At 43.5% G+C, this 25,100-nt stretch overlaps 2 protein-coding genes across 3 annotated transcripts in view; one reads left to right on the top strand and one right to left on the bottom strand.

The window, feature by feature from the left end:
* Positions 1-11,376: 11,376 nt before the first annotated feature.
* LOC143293803 (uncharacterized) lies at positions 11,377-21,123 on the top strand. 2 transcript variants are annotated; one of them, XM_076605058.1, is made up of 3 exons: positions 11,377-12,882; positions 16,309-16,462; positions 20,985-21,123. In XM_076605058.1, the coding sequence occupies exon 1, from the start codon at positions 11,524-11,526 to the stop codon at positions 12,091-12,093; it is 570 nt and encodes a 189-aa protein (XP_076461173.1). In that variant the 5' UTR covers positions 11,377-11,523; the 3' UTR covers positions 12,094-12,882; positions 16,309-16,462; positions 20,985-21,123. The 2 variants fall into 2 exon arrangements, with proteins under 2 accessions (XP_076461173.1, XP_076461172.1); XM_076605057.1 differs by having other exon boundaries at positions 11,377-16,462.
* Positions 16,480-25,100, bottom strand: part of LOC143293802 (histone acetyltransferase KAT7-like) — a 23,318-nt gene continuing 14,697 nt past the window's right edge. The window contains exons 9-13 of the mRNA XM_076605056.1: positions 22,913-23,053; positions 21,567-21,660; positions 20,948-21,094; positions 20,028-20,134; positions 16,480-19,525 (exon numbers count right to left, since the gene is read on the bottom strand). Coding sequence (XP_076461171.1) covers positions 19,406-19,525; positions 20,028-20,134; positions 20,948-21,094; positions 21,567-21,660; positions 22,913-23,053 — 609 coding nt within the window. The 3' untranslated portion in view covers positions 16,480-19,405. The remainder of the gene's footprint in view (positions 19,526-20,027; positions 20,135-20,947; positions 21,095-21,566; positions 21,661-22,912; positions 23,054-25,100) is intronic.

The raw sequence follows: 25,100 nt of genomic DNA, 5'->3' as shown, positions 1-25,100 counted from the left end.
ACGGAGTGCCCACAACGTTCATGGAGTCCTCACAGCATTGCTATTGCGTTACCACGGCGTTCCCACTGCGTGCTGCTCAGAACGCAGAGCCACTGCACTGCCATTGCGCGGGCTTTGTGCATCACAATGTGCACGCAGTCGCAAGACGTTCTAGGCGTCCCCAAGGCGCTCTGTTGCGTTGTCACGGCGTTGTCACGGCGTTGTCACGACGTTGTCACTACGTTGTATGCAATCCCACTGCATTCAATTCGGTGTTCTGGCAAATTTCGCAACGCAGTGAGAACGCCGTCCTAGTGTGACAGGGGTCTTAACCACACATGTGAATATGTGCACAAAAGAAGTTCATCTGATAAAGCTGTACAGAAATATGGAAGAAGGTTTGTTAAACTATGTATGGAAAATAATATGTATATTTTAAATGGGAGAACCCTTGGTGACTTACATGGTAATTCCACGTGCTTTTCACGAACAGGGAAAAGTGTCATAGATTACATGTTCCCAGGATGCGAAAGGTGATGAAATGCACTTCTCAGTCCACCGGAACTTGTTCAAAATGTTTTGAAAGCAGATGAAGAGGAGCGATACCAACTAGAGTTCAGGAAACTGGCATCTACAGAGCTTACCCTACAACACAGCGTTGATGGCACTCCCATTGCTGTGGACAGTTGGTGGGGGGCAGTAATGAAAACAAAGTGCTTCCCCCTTCTCAGCAGAATGGCCACAGCTCTCATTACATGTTTCCAAGGACCTGAAGTGGAGTCCAGCGTTAATGTGATGGCAGAGGTGTTGAAAGTCGGTCATCAAGGATGGGCATACTAACATACTCTGCCATCCAAACTGTTAAATACGTCTCGAGAGCCAGTAAGCTGTCAGCTGTGAAAGCCTTCAAAAGGAAAGACAAGAAGGAACCTGTGTATCAAACAACAGGTGGAAGTCAGCAATCAAAATGCTAAGCTAGCCTTGATGGAAGCTGAGAAGAGGGCCAGACTGGCACACAGGTGAGCCATGAGAACTAAGGCAGAGGTGCTCTGAAGAAAATGCAAAAGTGAAAACAATTCAAAGTGTGGCCAGGCAGCCAAGGAACTCAAAAAGTCCAGACTTGAACCAATTCTGTTGCTGTGTACATATATATGAGTGATTTCCTGAGGAGAAGAGAAGAGTGTGATTTTGTTTTCCATTGGTTTTGGGTTGGTGTTTTGTTGCATCATTCTATTATCGGCAGTAGTTTTGTCTGGGCAACAGCTGTGTACAAAAGCTCACAAAATTTGATGAATGAATCATTGACTCATTAAGTGGTTTGAGTTTGACAGTCAATATTCAACAGGTGTGTGGACAGCAGTCATGGTTATTCTGTTGTGGCTGAACCAGTGGCTTTGGTGTGTGCTGTGTACACACTGCGCTTGGTTCTGAGATAATTACTCAGTGACGACGTGGGGACGAACCCAGGCCTCACACACCAAGACCAGGACAAACACGAAAATGTAAAAATACCGACCCCGACAGAAGTGAATGCCAGTGCCGATATAATCTCCATCCTTCAGTAAGCCATTCAGCAGCAAAATGACCAACAAACAGCCTTGATCAGAGGGGACCTAGTAGGTATCAAGACAGACATGGACAAAGTCAAGCAGCAGTGTGAAAAAATAAATGTGTGCTGTGATCAAACAGAACGGGACTACGAAGGACTGACAAAGGCGGTGACGGACATAGAAACAGAGGTACAGAACATCCATAGCGTGACTGCAGACAGAAGAGAAGAGACTAATGAATTGACAACATCTGTGCATGACATGAAACAAGAATTAAGGCAAATAAAGTCAGACATTGATAGACTGGAAGAATTCTTCAGAAGAGAAAACCTGCGCATGTTCGGGATTTCCCATAGTGACCAGAATGAAAACAATGATATGTGTGCCAGGGCTGTGTTGGACACACTGAACAGCGTGGAGGGAGGGATCAAAACATGGACCATAGATGACTTAGAGAGAGCACACCGCATTGGACAGAGCCGGGACGGGCAACCAAGAACCATGCTCGTTAGATTTAGCCGATGGAAAGACAAGATGGCAATAATCAGCAATAAGGACTTCTGTAATGAGCTGGCCACGAAAGGTGTCAGAGTGGCAAACGATCTGACCCATGCTCAAAGCAGCGCCGTCACCCAGGCAAGAAAAGAAGGCAAGAAAGCCTTTTTCCGCAGCGGCAAACTGGTGACCGTTCCTTGGTCTCCTGACCGCAAGACATACACAAAAGTTGCTTCAGGAAGCGTTGTGAACAAAACGCCGACAGCAGACGATATGGAAACAACTCGTGCAGCAGGACAGCCAACAAGAACCAGCCAGCCAGAACTCATGTTTCCCTGCTCGTGACGTAAGACATGGGTTAGAGGGTGGCCAGAAACAACAGGGCGTGACTGACACAACCCCCACAGCGTGTTAACACTGATGTCTCCTCCAGCCAACAACAGCAACAAGGTGCAAATGGGTGCACCGGTGCGAGAGGGGCAGCACATCAGGGGCGACACTCATCGCAACAGCGACACTCAGGCAGTACACAATGCTCCAACATCAAGCGCAAAGGCTGGGCCACACAAGAGTAGTACACAGACAGCTCACACTGACCACACAGCCAGCGGACAGAAGGCGCCTCACACCAACAACACACACTGCTCTCACAGCCAGCAGAAAGACGGGGGCCTCATATCTCCAGCAGGTGTCAGCGACAGCAGCAGGACACTGCGGCGGGACAAGAAAAAATGGGGCAGGACTGACCACCCAAATGAATGGACCTTTCTGAACTATAAATATAATGTAGAAAACCTGTTTAGTAAGTTGCATGATGTATCCTTTATTAATTACATTAGTTCATTTGATTTGATCTGTTTAACCCATTAATGCCCACGCACCCTGTGAGGGTGCACTTACAAAGTTCTTTCTACAGTAATGTACAAATACAAAATTAGATTTGCTTTGTTTCGAAGATGTTCCAGGGACACTTTTGAAGTTACTGACATGCTTCATTAGTTGCTTCCCTTTCACCACCTATTGCATCATCCGACTGAAAAAGAAAGATGGCTTCAACATCAAGTGGAGAAAGTAGGTAAGTCTCAAGAGAATGCAAATTGAAATATATTTATTATTCATTTATATCTAGCATCTTTGTCCTGTTCACAGTACAGTCAATGTGTTGCTTTGTGTGAATTAGAAAAGTTCCATGCATTTTTCCTAAAATATAAAATGCACCCTAGGAGGGTGTGGCGGGCATGACTGAGGACACTGTTTTGACACAGAAGTGCACTCCACTAGGGTGCGATGGGCATGAGAGGCAACAGTGTATTGCAATAACTTTTATTTTGTGTGTGTGTGTGTGTGTGTGCGCACGTGCATGTGTGTGTGTGTGTGTGTGTGTGTGTGTGTTTATGTGTATGTGTGTATGCATATGTTAGCGTGTGTTCATGCGCGTGTGTGTGTATGTGCGTGTGTGTGTGTGTGCGTGTGTGTGTGTGTGTGTGTGTGTGTGTGTGTGTGATATGTGTATCTGTGTGTGGGTACATTTTATGAGGTGAACTGAAAGGTTTCGTAAATTTGTTTTTACAGGTCAAGAAGAAGATACACTACCCATGATGTGCTGAGAATGCTGGAAGAGGATGACTTTGTAGACGCAACCATCTACATCACACCTCCTGGTGAAGGGCTGGACAGTGATGAAGACAGCAGCGAGGAGGAAGGAGCGACAATTCACAATCTGAATCGTCCACAGTTGTTAGCTGAAGCCCAAGCCCAAATTCTTCGCCCTGATGGTCAACAAATAGAACTTGACGAGGCCCAAGAACCAGAGAGACAGGATGTACCACCAGCTCCTGCTGCCCCTCCACCACCCCCTGGAGAACCTCGTCAGAGACAGGATGTACCACCAGCTCCTGCTGCCCCTCCACCACCCCCTGGAGAACCTCGTCAGAGACAGGATGTACCACCAGCTCCTGCTGCCCCTCCACCACCCCCTGGAGAACCTCGTCAGAGAGAGGATGTACCACCAGCTCCTGCTGCCCCTCCACCACCCCCTGGAGAACCTCGTCAGAGACGGAATGTACCACCTGCTCCTGCTGCCCCTCCACCACCCCCTGGAGAACCTCGTCAGAGACGGAATGTACCACCTGCTCCTGCTGCCCCTCCACCACCCCCTGGAGAACCTCGTCAGAGACGGAATGTACCACCTGCTCCTGCTGCCCCTCCACCACCCCCTGGAGAACCTCGTCAGACGGAATGTACCACCTGCTCCTGCTGCCCCTCCACCACCCCCTGGAGAACCTCGTCAGCTGCAGGCTCCCCGCATTGCGCAAAACCAGGCACAGCAGCAGCAGCAACAAGGGCCACGCAGATGGAGACGAGAAGATCTACCCAGAGATGAACTTCGTACACAAAGGCCCTGGGAAGATGCTCCCGATCCACGTTTCTTAGAACAAAACCTCAATCCATTAGAAATCTTTGAACTATTCTTTGATGACGAAGTGATTGATTTCACTGTTCAGCAGACAAATCTATACGCAAACAGAGATAAAGGGAATCATGCGTTCAACACAAACAGAAAGGACATGCGTATTTTCCTGGGGATAATCCTGCTTTCTGGATACGTCCAGCTGCCAAGGCGCCGCATGTACTGGGAATTGAACACTGACTGCCACAATCATGCTGTCTCTGCAGCGATGAGTAGAAACAGATTTGAAGACCACCTGCGATACCTTCATCTTGCTGATAACAACAACCTGCATGTTGGGGATAAACTTGCAAAGGTCAGGGATTTCTTGACGCTGATCAATGAGAGATGCTTGCTGTTCTTTCCTCTGCAAAGAGACCTGTGTGTGGATGAAAGCATGATCCCATACTTTGGCCGACACGGCATCAAGCAGTTTATCAGGGGGAAACCAATCCGGTTCGGTTACAAACTGTGGTGCTTGGCAGACTCCAACGGCTATGTCGTGCAGTTTGAACCCTATGCTGGTGCTAGAGGTGCACAAGGATACGGCAGGCTGGGACTAGGAGGCACTGTCGTCCTGGATTTGATCTCTGAGTTACCAGAACGTCGTTTCCACCTGACATTCGACAACTACTTCACCTCTCTTCCTCTCCTGGCAGAACTTGCAGCTGCTGGCACTGGTGCCACAGGGACCATTCGAAAAAACCGTGTTGAGAACTGCCCACTGAGAGACAGTGCTCAGCTGGCAAGGGATCCAAGAGGTGCCACTGACTTTCGTCGAGACAGAAGAGACAACATTCTTGTGGTGGAATGGAACGACAACAGCGTGGTTACTATGGCAACAAACTGTGATCATGTAGAACCACAGCATGAGGTGAGAAGATGGTGCAAGCGTCAGGGAAACTACATCAATGTGCCACAGCCCAGTTTGATCAAGGTGTACAACACAACAATGGGAGGTGTTGATCAAGCTGACCAAAACATCAACAAATACCGGGCTGGCATCAGAACCAAGAAATGGTGGTGGCCATTCTTTGCCAATACCATAGACTTGTCTCTGCAAAATGCATGGCTGCTCTACAGAAAGAGCATCCGGAACAGACAGGAGCCACTGGATCTACTGGCGTTCAGGAGACAGATAGCTCAAGTCTACTTGCAGCGCAACGCAGCACCAGCTTTGCCACAGAGAGCTACCCCACTGCCCCCTGCTGCTGCACGCAGGGTGCCAGATGCCCTCCGCCTGGACAGGACAGGACACTTTTCTGGGGACTCCCAACACGCAGAGAAGATGCGCCCTGTGTCATCGCAACACCCGGAAGATGTGCCTAAAGTGTCAGGTCGGACTTCACATGCATTGTTTCAATCAGTTTCATGGAGTGATTTAGACAATTCATTATGATTGCCACAACTGGAAACGGGACTGTGTTCTGCAAGCTGCTGTTTTGCTTTAGTGACTGGATTGGTTTCTTCATAGTTCTGAGAAAGCATTCTCTCTTCTTTTTTTTCTCAACTGCATGAAAACAATCATATTATTTCATTTTTTTAGTTTGGGATTGAAACTGGTTGGTTCTGCCTTGCCTCAGGAAAGGTGGCAGTGCTGTTTTGCTTTAGTGACTGGATTGGTTTCTTCATAGTACTGAGAAAGCATTCTCTCATTTTTTTCTCAACTGCGTGAAAACAATCATAACATTTCATTTTTTTCAGTTTAGGTTTCAAACTGGTTGGTACTGTCTTGCCTCGGGGAAGATGGCAGTTTGCCTTTTATTTTTTGTGTTTCTTTACTAATAGCCTAAAGGCATTCCAAACATCATCATTTTGGCTTTTGTGTTATGTTATACTTTTTTTTAACAAAAGAAATATAATTATCTATTCTCGAATTGTTTTACTTAGATGCAGTATATTTTAGAGTCAAAGTGCATGACAATATTTCTGATATTACGAAACATATGTGTTGTGATTTTTCTTTTGTTTATTAGGGTATTCCATGTCCTGTTTGGAGCCCACTGCATCGAGACAAAGTGTGAAAACACGAAATGATAATGTACCCTTCTGTGCCCATGCACTCCTGTGGGGTGCACCTCCATATCTGGATAAATATTTTGTTTTTTGAGAATAAAACTATGTTTCCTCACTATTGGAGTTATTTTCATTTGGAATCATGTGACAAATCTGAAAAGTATATTGAAAAGTATATCTTGGGCATTAATGGGTTAACAGAAACATTTACTTATAATGTAGAAAACCTGCTTAGTAAGTTACTTGATGTATCCTTTATTAATTACATTATTTCGTTTGATTTTATCTGTTTAATGGAAACATTTACTGACTCAGAACATGCAAAAAATTTTTTTTTTTTTTTTTTTTTTTGGCTGCCCCATAATCTGCACCGTTTCAGTGGCATTACTCACACGCCATTCATTTACATTCCCCCATACACAGCCACACCCGGGTCTGTCCGTCACAGTTCCAGCGTCGGCAGTCCACAGGGAACCATCGATGTTAGGTTGCCAGGAGGCCACACACCAGAGGAGACCCTGCACTGCTGCTGAGTCACTTCGGTGGTGTTCAGTGGTGCCTGTTCTGATTTAACGTACTTAGGACACCAGCTACTAAGCTCCCTACTAATGACAATAATGGCTTAGTCACTGAGCCAGACTCAGTGAGCGTCCCTCCCACAGTGGAGACCGCCACCATGTCCCTCAAACAACAGCCCCCCATGAATCTGCCGACACTGAAGACAATGACAGGACTCACCCCAAGCACAGAAGTGCAGGGGTATCGAAACTGAGGTCACCATGACAGCAGGGCATGAAAGGCCACAGACTTTGAGACTGTTTTGTCTATACTGATGATGATGGAGGAGGATGACGATGATGACGACGATGCTGCTATGGAGGTCCATGTTGGTTTGGGACTGCCTGACAAGGCTGTACTCTACACTTCCTGTCATAATGATATCCTGGTGTTAACAAGGCCCGAGAGATACAGACACTTGCAGTGTTGGTCAAATAATTAGAGCAACACACCCAAAGATGCATCCTTGAACTAGTTGAAGTGGATGACACTTGACTGTGTGGTCCCGTCTCCCCATTTAAGCCCACAGCACACTCAACTCTGGGTAGGAGCCGGCCACGGGCCAAAAAACCCACCTCTGCTGGGATTCAAACCCACGTCCTCCCAGCTGTCAGTCTGCGACGCTAACCACTTTGCCACGGCGGCTGGTGAACATGCAAAATTTGTTGCTCCTGCAACTAAGTTATCCCATCACGGCAGAAATTCTGGAGGAGTTTGACTGATAGTTTGGAAATGTATTGAACATCATATAAAAGAGGTTAAGATAGAATGAATACAGTAGCTGTTGAAATGGATAAAAGCGTGTTTGGTGTTGATAAAAATATTGTGTTAATTGCTAGTTATATTGCCCTAGAAAGATCACCACTATATGAGTACACAGAGCTGCAAGAATGTCAACATTGCTTTGAGCGATAGTTTTCAAAATCTATGGAGACATGCTCTAGAGGTAAGCAGTATATGTATGTTTTATTGAAATTTCAAAAGTGGATTTGGTAGAGAAAAATTTATAAGTCAAATGCCTGATAATTACGTTATCAGCTTCTTCAGATTTCGAAGTAGTAATCATAAGCTGGAAATAGAAACAGAGAGACACAAAGGCATGCCACGAGAGTTACGGCTTTGTAAGGTTTGTAACATGTCTGTGATTGGGGATGAGTTTCACTGACTCACTTGTGTAAACAAAGTGAGTCTATGTTTTAACCCGGTGTTCGGTTGTCTGTGTGTGTGTGTGTGTGTGTCTGTGTCTGTGGTAAACTTTAACATTGACATTTTCTCTGCAAATACTTTGTCAGTTGATACCAAATTAGGCATAAAAATAGGAAAAATTCAGTTAAACTTTAACACTGACATTTTCTCTGCAAATACTTTGTCAGTTGACACCAAATTAGGCATAAAAATAGGAAAAATTCAGTTCTTTCCAGTCATCTTGATTAAAACAATGTTGCACCTCTAGGATGGGCACAACAAAATATATTAAAAAAGCCAAATTACATGCAAACTGTATTTACTGTTATATTTATATTTTTTGTATTCTCTAAACTTGGCACTTTGATCTGATATTCATATTCTGACACAACAACAAGAGCAGTCATTATTATCATTTTTTGTTCAAACAGGAACTTCTTTTGCTAAGCATGGAAGTTTTATTTATTTTGCAAACATTTTGGTGCAGATAGTAAAAAAGGGAAAATCTGTAATTAATGCTAGGGGACTTAATTTGCATTAAACTGATCTTTCTCATCTTAAACATTCCATTTTGAAATTATACTCAATACATAATAATGCACATGTATGTTTGAATGTATCACTATGTATGTTGTGTGTGTGTGTGTGTGTTTAGATTTGGAATATTTATATACACTCATTCTCATTTAACTTGCACAATTGTGAAAAAAGTGTGTCTTTTGCTTGCCACATCTTACATATTACTGCAGCTATTCAATAATCCTTACTGATCTGTAGTGCAAGATCCCCCCCCCCCCCCCCCCCGTGTAGTCAGCACCGGAAAACACACAGAAACACTGTTGTTTAGTCATGGGACGCCTTGAAAAGGCCAAAAATGGCCAAAAACAGCATGTCCACGAGAAAGTGTGTTATTTTGGACTTCTGAATAATGGTATTTGGTTAAATGTTTGCTTATACTTCCGTCTGCAATAGTTACTACAGTGTCTGAAGTGAAATTTAAAATGTAGTTTACTTTATATTTCACTAATCTTGGAAAGCCAGAACTTTTAAGGCAATGTCCAGAATTTGACGTAATCTACGTTATTATAACTTTGCTTGGGTTAGCAGTTATTTGATTATCCTAGAAAATGAATATCCTAATGCGTTTTGACAGTAGAAGAACTGATTAAACAAACCATGTAAAGCCCTTTTAATCTGAAGGTAAACTGAAGACAGTGTGAATTTTTCAATCTTTTTTTTTGGTTCTGGCAATAAGGATGTAATCTACGTGAAAGCAGTAACTCTGACAAACATAATTTAATCAAACGGGAAAAAATATGCATAGAAGCGACCACGTACGTTAGTCACAAATGTATGAAACCAGTAACCCTCTCGCATTTGTCTTTCACATAGCTGCTCACTAAAAGGGGACAGTAATCTTCGTTATGTAAGCTACGTTACTGCCGTGACCATATTTAGCTTCGTTTCCAGTCCGATCTCAGTTTTTTGCATTGTCTTTAGCCTGAAGTTATTTCCCTTGCCTTGCCACATGTCATGAAAGCTGCTGCCCGTTGTGAGTTCTTCATTTGTGAGGTGAAGCTTTCCGGGATTTGAGCTGCATGCTCCAAAACCTAAGCGTCAGGATCTGCAGTCAATGGTAACTTGCTAAATATAAGACCGATTATAGTGTCATCATCGTCACAATGTGTTTACATGGATGAGAAACCGAATTGTGTTATTTTTCAACAGCACGGTGGCGGGAACATGTGGTAACGCAGATTACTTACATCATTAAATAATTGCTGTCTGGCTAGTTCTATTATTAGGTCCAACGCAAGCAGCAGGACCAAAGATCTCACTTTATTTCGTTGATTTGATGAGTTACTCTCCCTTGGACCGTGCAAGCTTCTACAGCATTGACTGTTTATTCCTGCATTATACGCTATAATCACGGTAACGTAGATTACATCGGCGCAGAAAAACTTTTGTTTGGTTCTTCATTATGCCCAATCCCCACGGATTTTACTAGAACAATCAACGTTGTTTCACAGGGGCCACCCACATGATTTTTTTTGCGAATATTTTTCTTTGTGTATGCTGCGGGCTGTTGTGATCAGAAAGCCGAGTTTACTGGTAACAAAGCTTACCTTGTGTGGTAACGTAGCTTACCTATTGTTTAAATGCTCTATGTTGTGCGTCATGAGTAGTTATGTGTCTTGTTTCAGATCTGGGGTCATGCCTAAGACCAGGGCGGAAATTCAAAGGGACTACCGACAAAGGAAGAAGGAAAGGGAAGGAGAAACTTATGTGGAAAAGGAAAGAAAAAGAGTCAAGAAATACTACACTCCAATCGCCCAGCTCAGTAAGAAGGATGCCAAGACTAGAAGAGACAAAGTTAGTGGATGGGTCAAGGCTCACAGATTGAGGCAAAAGGAAGCCGAACAAATTAAAGTCGCCACTGGAGCATCAAGCAAGGTCAGCGACGAAGATGCGGTCACTAGCACAACGCTGGATACTGAAATCCCTTCTGCAAACACTACTTTGACTGTTAGAATGCCCTTTATGGCCCGAACTTCAGGTGAAAAAAAAGGCAGAAAGAGAGTCAAACGAGAGGCAGCATGCTTGAGAGAACAGTTGAGGGAGGCAGAGAATGACGCAGAATTTTGGAGAAAAAAGTACCAGGCTAGTGAGAAGAAATTCTCAAGGTTGTCTAATAAGAAGGAGAAGGGTAAAACGTCACAGCTGCAGCAGATGAACTTACCCCGAGGAAAAGAACTGGAGAAGAGTTGCGAGCTGAAGGTTTAAGCCCCTCAAAAGTTCCGAAAATTGCAAAGAAGGTATTGTGGCTAATGTCCTCACTGATGAACTTAAAACTGCTGGAAAAACTGCAGGCACTATTAAAGGCAAAACAATGATCAAGCAGATGGTCCCAGGGCCAATACTTCAGAAATACAGAGTGAAGGCCCTTCTCAGTTCTGATATACAGATCAACAGACGGAGTCTCAAGTACACCCAGAACAAACTGGAAGCCTCAAGCCGGCGACAGTGTAGTCAAAATTGCCTGCAACGTAAGGCGGCGGTATTTGCGTTTCTAGATAGAGACGATAACAGCTGCCAGATGCCAGGAAAAAAAGACACCAAGAAAACTGAAGGAGAACAAAAACACAGCAAAGGTTCTGAACGACTCGATGAAAAACTTGTTTTGCAAGTTTGTGTCAGAAAATCCACACGCCAGCATTTCCTTCGCCACGTTCTGTCGCCTGAGACCCAAGCACTTTTCCCTGACCAGGTATCTATCACAGTTCAAAGCGCATGCTGAAGAAAAATCTACCTACCGACCACGTGATCGTCCAAATGGATTTTTCAGAAAATTATTCCTGTTCTCAAGCTGATGAAGTTCAAAGCGCATACTTTAACCCCACTATGGTCACTCTTCACCCTGTCGTGCTGTATTTCAAGGCTGATACAGGGGAACTTGCTCATAGATCAATCATGATAGTTTCAGATGAACTTGGACACAACTCTGGAACTGTTTTCGCATTCATCAAGAGCCTCATACCAGAAATCAATGAGGTGGTGCCTAAGGTGAAATGGATCCACTATTGGACTGACAGTCCCACATCCCAGTATCGAAACAGATACATGTTCTACACCATCTCCAACCATGAAAACCTGTTTGATATGCCCGCTTCTTGGAATTTCTTTGAAGCGGGCCACGGGAAGGGGCCTTGTGATGGCCTGGGTGGTGTCGCCAAGAGAATGGCTGATCAGGCTGTTCGCCAAGACAAGTCCATTCAAGATGCTGAGGACTTCTATCAGTGGGGAAAAAAAAACCTCTCAGATGGTGCATTACATGTTTGTTGGAGAAGAGGAAGTCCATAAAGAAAAGGAGACCCTGGAGCAACTTACTGTGGAGACAGGAACATGCAGAGGGACACTGAAAGTCCATGCCGTGTTTCCACATGTTCCAGCACAGCAAAATGTTGCTTACATGAGAACAACGTCATGCTACTGCCAGTTCTGCTTGACTGGTGATCTCGCTCACTGTAACTGGACTCTGAATGATTTCCAAAAGAAGCCTTCCCGTCAACGTCAAAATGCGCAGCCACTCGATGCATTGATGGAGCCAGAGGCACACTCCCCACTGACAGACACACCACTACCATCCACATCGAGAGAGGTGCCATCATCCTCTACACAAACACAAGAACCAGTGCCGAATACGTCAGCTGAGGAAGAACTACCTCCTACAGCTTCAAAACAGTGGCCACAAAATGTTTTAGTCTCTCTTTTTTCATTATACTGTACATGCCTTTGTGACTGTCAATGTGGTTTTTTTGGGTTTGTGTGTGTGTGTGTGTGCATGTGCGTGTGCGTGTGTGTGTGTGAGCTGATCTTTTCATGGATTAAAATTCAGTCCTGCATGAGGTTAACAATGTAATCATAGTGTAACTGCAAGTGTATGAGAGAAGAAGAAAATATTTAATGACAATTAAATAATTATAAAGAATATTTCACTATTTGTTTTTGCTTTCTTTCAAACAGATGTGCCATTGAAGAGAAGAGACGACGGTGTGGGGTGTTCCACCAAAGACCATCTTTTCAAGGTGGAGACCTGTCACCATCGATGACGTCCAGAACTTCTTTGCCGGCTCCATCCACATGGGCATGGTAAAGAAGCCCAAACTGTCTGACTACTGGTCACAACACCCATCTCTGCATGCGTCATACTGCAGTCAGATGATGTCAAGAAACCGTTATATGGACATTCTTTCCTTTTTGCACGTCAATGACAACACTACATATGTGCTGCCAGGTGAAGAGGGACATGACCCAATCCACAAAATAAGACCATTTGTGGATCATCTGAATCAAGTGTTTCAAAGCACATATGTTCCTACAAAGAATGTTGGTGTTGATGAGGCAATGTGCCCCTTCAAAGGCCACAGCAAGTTCCATGTCTATATGAACAGGCATGAGATTGAAAAATTGTGACTGAGTCTGAAAGGTGGGGGCCTGGGGGCCGCAGAAGGCCCCCAGTAGGGGTCCATGGGGCAACACTCCTGGTGGAGGTCTGGGGGTGAAGCCCCCTGAAGCTGAAGGTTTTTCTCAATTTCAAACCATAAAATCTGCACTTGCGGGCCACCAATGCTGCTGAGGTATTCCAACCCACAGAAGACAAAAAATCAGTCCAATTCTTCCTAAACTGAAGTGTTTTTGCTTCCAAACCTGTAAAGTCAGCCTTGGGGGCATGATTTTCAAAATCGTGTCTCGTGTGTGTGTGTGTGTGTGTGTGTGTGTGTGTGTGTCTGGTTTCAATGCAACTCTGTGTATGTGAGAGAGACAGACAGACAGACAGAGATTGAGAATGGGGGTCGGGCTGGACATGGGAGGAAAGAGTTAAGTTCATGTATGTACACTGCTTTAAATACAACTTTGTGTTAAACTCTTTGTGTGAATGAGTGAGTGTGTGCGTGTGTGTGTGTGTGTTTTCAAGGAAAATGTTCTTAGCACACAAGTTTGCACTATACCTTATAACTGACCATCTGGTCTCTTCAGCTGTAGTCTCTGTTCCACTGACATGCATGTGTGTTGGATGAGGAAAGAAAGGGGGAAGGGGAATGACTGGAGGGAGGTGGGGTGGGTCTGTGACTGGTTATATCACTTCCAAGCAGTCAAGGATTCTCAGCTGGAGCTAGTGGTCAGTGTCTTGGCTCCATGCCAAAATTGCAACAGTCATTGACAGTGGTTTCATACCCCCCCCCCCCCCTCCTCCCCCTCCCCTTCCCACAGCACTGGTAGGAGACTCAAGAGAGAGGGGAGGGGTGCCTCAGCAAATCATGAAAGTGAAGTCTGCAGGAGGGGGGCTGGGGGGGGGGTGGGGGTTGGGAAGTGACTTTTTTTTTTCTCTTTGAAATCAACTGCTCTTCTGCTGAAAATAGCGGATCCACGGATCCGCTGAGAGTTCCCCAGCATGGACTCTGTGTGTGTGTGTGTGTGTGTGTGTGTGTGTGTGTGTGTTTTCAGGGGAGAAAGAAAGAGAGAGAGACAGCAAGCAAGTGTGAGTGTGCACACACGTGTGTATGTGTGGTTTCAATTCAACTGTGCGTTAACAAGAGAGAAACAGAGAGGGAGGCAGACAGAAAGAGAGGGGAGATGGTTGGAGGAAAGAATGCAAGTTGTATTTGTGCATGTGTATGCACTGCTTTCAAATTCAATAGATCCCTCTCTCCATGTGTGTGTGTGTGTGTTTTCAATACAACTCTGTGTGCATATGCAAGAAAGAGAGAGAGACAGACAGAAAGAGGGACAAAGAGAGAGAGAGAGAGAAGGTGGGAGGAAAAAGTGCAAGTTTGTATGTGTGCATTGCTTTAAATACAATTCTGTGTGTTTGTGTTCGTGTGTGTGTGTGTGTGTGTGTGTTCAATCTCCGTGTGTGTGTGCTTGAAAGAGAGAGAGTGTGTGTGAGTGTGCATACCATTAAGCTCTGTGTGATTGTGTGAGTGCTCATAATATTATGTGTGCACATGTGCATGTGTGAAGGAGAGAGAGATAAAATAAGAAACAAAGTATGTGTATATGTGAATGCATTCATGTGTTGTTTTTTTTCAAAGTGTGTGTCTTTGTGTGTGTGTGCGCGCGCACATTCAATTCAGCTCTGTGTCTGTGCGTGCGTGTGTAACTTCGGTAATCTGGCTGGCCAGCAATAGGTCTCAAATCTAAATACACTGACTCTTGCCATAAACTGTCTGTACTACAGAAGCTTGGCTGTGTCAGAAAAGGCAATGACATCAATAAGTTGCTACAAAGTTTGTTTCAATCGCAACACTGTTACTTGTGCATACAGTTGCAAACCTTGGCAGCTTCTGCTGAATGAACAGAGGGTCAAACAGATGTACCCACGGCCTTTGTGACTTGACAGGGATGGAGATCACACGCACTGATGTACCTGTGCATGCGCGCAAGTTTGTGCGTGTGTGTGTGCACGCGCGCGCGCTCAAATGTCTGTGCCGTGTGTGTGTGTGTGTGTGCATGTGCGCGCGTGCATGCTTTTCACAGTGCGTTACGAAACTTTCAGACTTCGATTTTGGTGCTCTGACAAGTCACTGGATCGCCTCTCAAGAGGTCAACAAAAGACGCTTTCGAAAGAGCATTCCGTTTTCATTTTTGACAGATCATGGGTAAACGATATAGAACGGCCCATCTCAGTCAGCTTTTTCTTTCTTTCTTTTTTCTTCTAGAAAACGGACGCTCCATTTTTAATGCAAATGTGAAAACAGACTTCCGTGCCTAGACTAAGAGTTGAACTCATACAATCTGACACCAATCGCACTTGGCCTTGCCCGCGGTGACCATTTTGTGAATGACGTCAGTCGTCTACCCGTAAAGTTTTTTGTTTTTTTTATTCTTCACTTCTGTTTTCACGATCTCATCTTGACAGACCAAGTTCCACTTATTATTCACTCCTTTATCGATCTCTGCTGCAAAAATCCTCTAATCCTTTGTGAGTTTTCTCATTTTGTCAATGACTGAAGACGATGGACGAAATCAGGCATCTTTGCAAGTCGTGAAGCCCGCGAGCGAGTTTTGTAATTCCTACCGAATACGGATAAGCTGCATGATGACAGAGGAGCAACGGAACACTTATTCTCAACTGGTTCGCTTATCCAAACATGGGGTATTTTAGCAAATGCTGTGGGTCGGTCTTGTCGATCGGTCGGACAATGTTCGTGCAACCTTCGTGGGTCGGAAAAAAGACCTCACCACCCCTCCACCCCTCTGATTTTCTCAACGGATTTACGCGAATCTCAAAAATGGCCTCTGGAGCCAATTTTCGGTCGGAAATCCGACTATAGTTGGAAAAATCTCATGCCTGACAAGAGTGTGTATATGTGTGTGTGTATGTATGTGTGTGTGTGTGTGTGTGTGTGTGTGTGTGTGTATGTGTGCGCATGCAAGTGCACACACGTGAGTGTGTGTATGTGTGAGCATGTGTGCGTACGTGTGCACAGTGGCAATGAAAAAGCTGGGAGAGAGCATTTGTAAGATTGCTGGGTGTCTTTTGCACTTTGGTCAGTGTATGCTTTTTCTTTCCAGTTTACCAGTCCATGCATGGTGATTTCCAAGACAATGGGGATCAAATGCCCAACGAAGCTGACCCACACAACGTGTGCCCATCTGACCAATTTGATTCAGATGACTCAGATAGTGATGACTTTCCATTCCTGAGGGCGCAGGTGGAAGCTCCTAGGTGAGTAGAAGGTCCATCAAGGGATACTGGGGATACTGTTGTGCATATAGGAAGTGATGCTGGTCAGGACATCTTTATTGCCAAGGATGGCACAAGATGGAGCAACAAGCCTCCTGTCTTATTGGGACGTAGTTCCGCCAAAAATGTTTTCATGGTTCCCAGCAATCAAATACTAAGCTCTGATCATGTCAGAGAGCCTGTGGATGCATTGCTGTTGTCTTTCTCTCAAACACAATTTGAATCTCGAGCATCTACACCTCAATCCTGCCCATCTTGAAAGAATATGTTTACCTGTTCCAGAGTACAAAGCCAATGGTGCACATCACAAGTAAGGCATGGACACCCACAACCAATGATGAAATGAAAACACTTCTTGGAATTCTGTTCTTCATGAGAATTGTAACAAAAAACACAAAAAACCAGACATGAACAGGTACTGGAGTCAGGATCCTCTGATCTGCACATCAGCCTTTCCTGCTGCCAGGTCACATGACAGATTTCTACTTCTGCTGAGATTCTGGCACACGGCCAATAATGATGATCTGCCACTGGCAAATGCACTAAACAGGGACAGGCTGTTCAAGCTGCAGCCTGTGCTGAATCATCTGAACAGTTTCAAACTGTGTTTGAGCAAAGCAGAGATACTGCCATCAACAAATATCAGCTTCTGTGGAAAGGTCACTTGGTGTTCTAGCAGTTCGTCCCACTGAAGCAGGCACGGTTTGACATCAAAATCTTCCTGTTCTGTGACAGCACTGGCTACAACTACAGGTTCATGGTGTATGCACGGAAAGATAAGAGCTAAGCAGAAATATACTGTCAGTTGCTGCCTGAAGCAGCCAACCTGGGACGTTCTGGGCAGGAAGTTGCACATCTCATGTTGCCACTGCTGAATAAAGGGTACCGACTCTGTGGACAATTGGTATTGCTCATGTGACCTGTTCACATTCTTGAACAATAACACCTCCTACTGTGGCACTCTCCGTGCACCCAGGGCTCCAGCCTGCCTTTGTGAGCTGCATATAGTGAGGGGACAGACTGAAAGCCCAGTTTGTGATGGCCTTCTCGCACAAAAGTTTGTGGACAAGAGAGATGTCTACATGCTGATCACTTTGCATGCTTGAATGCACAGGACAGGAAATCAGACCCCTGCCAGAGTCTGCACCAGTGAGTAACATTATATTATGTGTAACTACAATGCAAATCACCATGCTGAATACACATATTCTGTACAAAAAAGCAGGCAACAGCAGAAGACCCAGACATAGCTTAAGATGACCACGCTGTTCATCTGCATGGATGACACTTCACCAGTGTCATCCCACCTACCCAACAGAAGGCCCAGCCGTAAAGAATGCTGGAAATAGTAACAAAGAGAGGGTGTGAGGTATTGCAGACTGTTACAGCAAGTACCACACATTTACTGGTGACAGATGCTGAGTGACTACACCCCTTTCATTCCTTCTGTGTACTGTGCTGGTTTCTTATGGGCCTAGACACTGCTGCTCAGCCTTGTACAGTGTGTAAGCTTGATCACAACAGCCATAAGAAAGACTGGTTCATAACCAGGCGGATGCAGCAGCACCTGCATGATGGAATGACAGTCCAGATTGTTTTTATTGCATTCTAGGGAATTTTTGTGGCAGACTGACTCATTATTTGAAACTGTCATGTTAAAAAACATAACCTTGGTTCATTTTCCTTTCATTTGATATTAACCTGTATGCACTTACCTTCAGTACTTTTTGAAATATAAACAAATTAAGATCATAGGTATGTTTTTCTGAAAATTTTGTTTAACAAAACATACTACCAGCATAGGGAGTAAATTAACTGCAGCATGCTTAACATGAGAGCTGTGTTTATCAGTTAAAAAAAAAAATTAAAAAAATCTTTAGAATATGAATATTATGGGGCACTCTACTGCTGGTAATGCAAAAGGGTTAATGCATAGACTCACTCTGTTTACATGTGAGTCAAAAATGATTCCTTTCTAAATTTCAGATGATGGATCAACAGACTACTGTTTAATCAGACAGATAATCAAAGGGCCATTATTCAAGACATGCTCTGATAATGACAAACCAACACACACACACACACACACACACACACACACACACACACACACACACAATCTGAGCATCAAAATCACCAGGACCTATCAACTTCATTCAGGCTGACACAAACATGCCTACATTACCATCAGGAACAGACAGAACTGAAGTCTGAGACACGCTGAATTTTAAAGAATTTTCATGAGCACACTATATTCTTTTTTGATTCAATGTGACAACAATAATCATCACGGCCACCATGACTGATGAAGAATTCTCACTTACAGAGATTGAACAAACCAAGCTTTCCCTTTTATGTCCTTGAAAACACTGTTCATTGTATCCTTTCCTGAAAATCAGGGGGCTTTTTGTTGTTATTTGTGATGGAGTGTTAGTTTCATCTTCTTCATCAGTCTCACATATTCACTTGTGACAGCCAGCCATCTTTTCAGTTGAGTGCGCAGTCTCTAAACTTTGGCTTTCTCATAGCCAGTTATGGACTTCTGCACATGTGCACACTGTTCCAACTGCAACTTCTTATCACATGTAAGAGGTTAGTCCACCGGTGAAAAAAGATACCCCCATTTGTTTCTTGGGTGTTTGTTTGCTTTCCCCGTAGTATGCAATTTGTGGCCTTAACATCTAGAATAGTCATCAATTTGTATGTATTTCTGTTATAAATATGGCTATTCCAGAATGGTAGGCATGTATGCTGACAGCACAGGTACTTGATGGTCATCACAGTGGACAATCAGGGTCACGTCTCCTACCCCAGTATTTTCAGAACCTGCGCAGTTCTGTACGTCTACGATACCTGTCTAGCAGCAAGCAGGTACCAGGAGTGAGGTTCTTTGTGGCGTCACTATCTAAAGCCTCCATTGTCTGATCAACTGGCCGCAGTTCTCTGAGCAGGAGGGGTCCACTTGAGGCAGCTGGGGTCGATGGTCCTGTGCGATCCTTCTGTGGACTTTTTGGCCTGCTTGTCCAGGTACTCTTCTATCAGGTCCTGTCAACATAGACACGCCACTTAGACCTTGTCATCTTCTGCACACCTCTGGACAGCTTTTCTATATAAAAATCTTTAAATCACTCTTGAGGAAGAAACAACAGAATGATATGGTATGGTATGGTATGAAATTTGGGCTGCTTTTCTCAGGGAGAGCATGTCTCCTCTTGTTCTTTTTCTGTCTGCATTCTGTATTTGTTTTACTGTTTCTTGGATACATCTTTTTAGTTCAAGTAACACCCTGTACACCCTTGTAAAATCTTAATCTTGTGCCAGAGACTTTTTTCCACTTCTTCTCAATTTAATTAATATCTCCTATTTGTCAAATATATCACAAACTTCTCAAAAAATGACTAATTTTGGCAGAGCTAGGTGATGAGTATGGAAGGTTGTTTTTCCAGTACTTTGGTCTAACAAATAATGAGATATGATCACCCCTCAAAAACATTTTCCTTTCAGCAATCAGCCTCACAATCACAAAATAACTTAGAGAAAAACCAACCTGTCTCTTAAGCACCAGATGTTTGCCTTTCCAGTACTTGAGCATGCCCAGTGCCTGGAGTGTGCTGACGATGTCATTGGCATTAATGGCTGTCTCTTGGCTCACGTCTGGAACACAACAGACATGTGGTATGATTAACTGTTTCACCACATTAGGTGGCTTGAGTCAAAATCAAGGGGTCATGTTAAACAGACTTTTTCACATTGAGCTCTGCAGCCAACTTTCCTGTGCAACTGGCTCACTTTCTCCCTTTGACTGAACAAGTGAATAAGTCCACATGTTGTTTAGACTTGTTAAGACCAAATTATGTGACTGAGAGCATTGAATCTAAAATATCTGGTGCAGAAATGTGGCAGCTAAAGATTAAATACAACAATGTATCATCAAATGCAGACACAATTAAATATAACAAGATATCATAACTACAGACAAATGCATCACAAATAAATATGACCTATCATCCACTGAAACATGACTCACTGAACACAATGTGATCAACATAATGCTGCGTTCCTATAACTCCATGACCAAAGTTCTAAGGTTCAAATCATCGCTTTACTCCTCTCAAGTGTGTCTGCTCCACTTACCTAATTAATCTGAATTCAATCCTGATACACTTTTGAACAGTGTATCTGAATCTTCATAACGATAGGCATCATGTTGTATTCAAATCATAACGCGACACATTCGAGGCATGGCTATTTCACAACCCAGTACCACCTACAACATCCAATAATATCCAGAAATGAACTTCACCAATTATTCAGACATCTGTATCTTGGCAACAGCAATGTGTCTAAAACTATCCACTCTTTGATACACGCATTTCTCCAAACCTCCCAACCTTTTTTTTTTCACCCCTTTCCCTATTCACTGTTTTGCCCATCAGAGTTTCTGGATGGACTTGAGCATCTTCTCACCTTTGATGCAGATCTCAGCATCTTTATATTTGTGCAGGTAGCGAAGCAAGACATCCTTCCAGTAGCTGCGGTAGGACAGCAGGCCCAGGTCAGACAGCGGCCGTTCAGGGGACCCCACTTTGGACTCCACCTTGCTCAGCAAGTAGCCTGTGGCAACACAAAGTCAGGCACTCATGGCATGAGGAAAACTAACACAAAATGCAATGTTTCCTTCAAAAGCACCCAATTTCTAAATCTGATTTAAGATCAAATTATCACATGTGTTACCCAAACACACACTTTTTCACTTTTTTCAATATAGAGCAAGAAATCAAGGGGAATTGGAGTGATTCAATGAGGCATGGTTAAGGAGGAGTACGAAGCGGATTTACGTCTAATATAGCCATAATGGAGACGTTTTCTTTTATCAAAGAACTGTAACCAATCTGTAAACAGAACTGAATTACATATACGCACACACACACCACATACACAATGTATTCTTTTACAGTATAACACCAAACTGTGATTATGAACAGAATTAAGATATTACACACAAATACAACACAACACACACACACACACACACACACACACACACATACACACCACACACACACACACACACACACACACTTACTGAAGTCAATGAGCATCTTGCCATAGCCCTGTCGCATGCACTGAGGCAATGTCAGCAGACAGGACACATTGTAGTTGAGGAACGAGTTCTTTTCCTGCAGAGCATTGCCATAGCATTGTTATAGATATATGCACTAACACAGAAATCTCCTGAATATAGATAACATTCAAAGCAAAACATCCATTTGCAAAGAAAAATAGCAACAAAATGTTATCATTATTATTATTATTATTATAAGCATTTACACCTAATCTTGAAAATAAGCCCCAGGCGTTTACAGATAGAACACATGTAAATATCAAAAAGGAAAAATTGAACACAGGATACCAAACATCATTGAAAACTATTCATCCACACCCTCACCCCCACACGCCACACAATACACACAAGCACACACACACACACACAAGTCAAAGCACACAACCGTAAATAGTACACAATCACTCACTCACACAACAGTCATTTTAGTTCATACTGGAAATGGATGAGCTGTTGAGAATTAATGTGGAGGGGAAAAGGTGGGTCTTCAAACTGGATTTGAAAGATTGCAGCAAAGATGAGTGATGGAGAGGCTGAGGAAGTTGATTCCAAAGAAAGGGGGCTTGGTATGAAAAACTGTGTTGACCATACATTCAGTCACCATGCTACTATTCACAACCACACAGAAAGACAAAAAAATGCACTTCAGCCGGTAAGGAAAAAAAAGGCATAAAAAGAAACCACTCTCAACTCACACAAGCACGAACAGAACCCCACAGATGACTCACAACACCAATCACAATAACCAGGCTACATTCACACACCTTATCAGTTAACCTAAAACTGCTGTAGCTCAGTCATACAATGACATGCTCTTTACAACTGCAATACACACACAATTCTCTCCAACACAACTGGAACACATTAATGTGAAAGCTTTTCAAATTAGCGGCTGATCAGTAACTGTTATGTGTAATGTATTATAATGTTATATGCTCATTTCAGGCTTACAATACGCATGTCAAACACATGTTACAGCCAGTATGCCTAAACTGCTTCATTCACAACAATAACAAATAAACATGAACACAGGATGAACTGTTGCACAAAAACATGCCTTCTTCAAGTTGCTGTCCTCACATAATACACATCACCTTTAACCCCTTGTCTTCTACACAGTGAAGGGCTGTCACGTCATTTAGGTAAGACATGTTTACAGGTCAGGATGTATTTGGACTCCTTCCCCTTGGGATTACATTGCTTTCATTCAGAATATCAATTACACCATAAAAACAAGCGAGTGCAATTCAAACTCATGCTACTGATCTCATTTCACCAAAGTTCAGCAGTTGAAATTGTTAACTAACCTTGGAGAAATAGCCCACAATGTGGCAGCCACAGTGATCATTCTCCGTCATGACGTAGAAGAGGAAAGGCTCCACATCAAAGTACAGGGTCTTGTGGTCCAGGAACAACTTGGCCAGCAGACACAGGTTCTGACAGTACACCTGGACATTACATTTCATGACAGGTGAACACACCCATCTGATTGTCTGGGACAGTTAAACCTTCTGGCAGAAATGTGGAAATGCTCTCTCCACTTGACCTTTGAGCAACCACTTTTTGACTGTCAGTGAAAGGGTGACTGAGCAGTCAGCTTCAAAGCAGACTGATCACACTCCCCAACTTCTCTTTGCACTAAGACATGGTATGTTCTGTGAATGAATGCAGAAACCAGATGTATGTCTTGAATTCTCACTCTCTTCTGAGATAATCAAGTTATTCTGATGCTGATTCAGATTCAGTGGAAATGTTTAATTCTTCTTACTGTTACTACGTTAGTAATGAAACAAGTGCATTACTACTTATATGTGACCCACTTCCGCCATGGGTACACAAAGTCGAGTGCAGCGATTGTTGGCACAGGCCAGAAAGCCGAGTTGGATCAATTTTATCAGTTTTACTTTTATAGCATTTTTAGCTTCTCTAACCATTTTTCTATCATATATATTCGTGTCAAATTTGTATTCGACTCATAAAAGCACTAAATCGGGTTTTTTATAAACGTACCCATCCAAATAACCCATTGAAAAGTCGGGAAAATGACTATTTTTAGAACGCAGTGAACGACAACAACAAAGAACACACCCTGGCATGTTGCCTATTAATAGAATCACCTCGTTCTCGAGTTTTCGTTTCGGCCATTCATAAAGTCATTCGACATGACCTGAATTTGTAAACCACTTCTAAAAAAGGTAAACATACGCATTAAATTTGACCAATCTGTATGTAGCTCAGATATCTGGGTTGGTTACGACTTGAGCTGTCGTATGTGATTGGCTGAACATTTTCCAAGGGAGACTACCCATGAGACTTGTTGACAACATTTCAGTCGAAACGAACATGGCACGCCGGAGGGAACGACGAATGTTGGACCTGTTAAATCAGTCGCATGCGGCAAATTTGCCCCAAGACGAAGAATTGCGCGGACTCATTAATGATTATTTCATTGATGGGCCAAACGAAGAGAGTTACGACGACATCTCAAGCGACAGTGACGAAGATAGTGGAGAAGAAATGCAGCTCGATGCCGACTTGGACGACATACACGATAACCACGTGGAAGAAATACGACCACTTGTTGAGGTGGAATGCGGCGATCCTGTCTTCGCAGAAACTGACTGTGCTCCACAGTATCCCACACTCGAAAGTGCAGCAAACTTTAAATGCAAGTGCACACAAATTAAAGTTGCTGTTGAGGCAGATCAACCGGCTGATCAGAGGAGAGGCTGCATCGCACAGTTTACCACTGAAGAAATTCTGACTGTACAGCTGAGTTGCCACGAGATGACAGATGGTAAGTGCTTGTTGAAAAATGTGTGTGTGTGTGTGTGTGCGTGTTTTAATTTCATTATCTCAGACTAGCCTTAACTCATGTTCAGTGTCCATCTTGTATTTGGTTCTGTAAACTGGCAATGTTTTATATTCATCAGTCAACACTTTTTGTGGGAAAGAGGAGATGGATGAAGAGGCAGATAACTGAATAATGTATTTTTTCCCCAATGTGGGGGTGAGAGTGGTGGGCAAATGCATAGCACGTGTGTGAGTGTGTGGATATACTTTTCAGTTGTTCACATTTTAAATTATGGTTATTAATTGAATAATGTATTATTTCCCCAGTGTGGGGGTGAGAGTGGTTGACAAATGCATAGCATGTGTATGAGTGTGTGGCTATACTTATCTGTTGTTCACATTTCAAGTTATGGTTATTGTGTATAATCATTCATTGTTTTTTTCTTCTGTCCTTATTAGATGAACTGGACTTGTTTGTCATGGGCATATTCAGCTCAAACATGCGGCAAGGAGCAACTACAGAATGCAGTCGCAGAAAAGACCAGAAGGCACGCCAGAAAACACGTGTAGTGTACACCATGATGAGTCGTCTTGTCTGCAGAAGCACCTTCATGTTTCTCACAGGGTAAGCCACAACATCATTCATTTTGAGAGTGTGTGTGTTACTGTGTGTGTCACTGTGTGTGTGTGTGTGTGTGTGTG

The sequence above is a fragment of the Babylonia areolata genome, chromosome 19 (assembly GCF_041734735.1).
Source record: "Babylonia areolata isolate BAREFJ2019XMU chromosome 19, ASM4173473v1, whole genome shotgun sequence".
Classification (NCBI taxonomy): Eukaryota; Metazoa; Mollusca; class Gastropoda; order Neogastropoda; family Buccinidae; genus Babylonia; species Babylonia areolata.
Note: the sequence above shows the minus strand (reverse complement) of the source record. Positions and strands in the feature narration are given on the sequence as shown.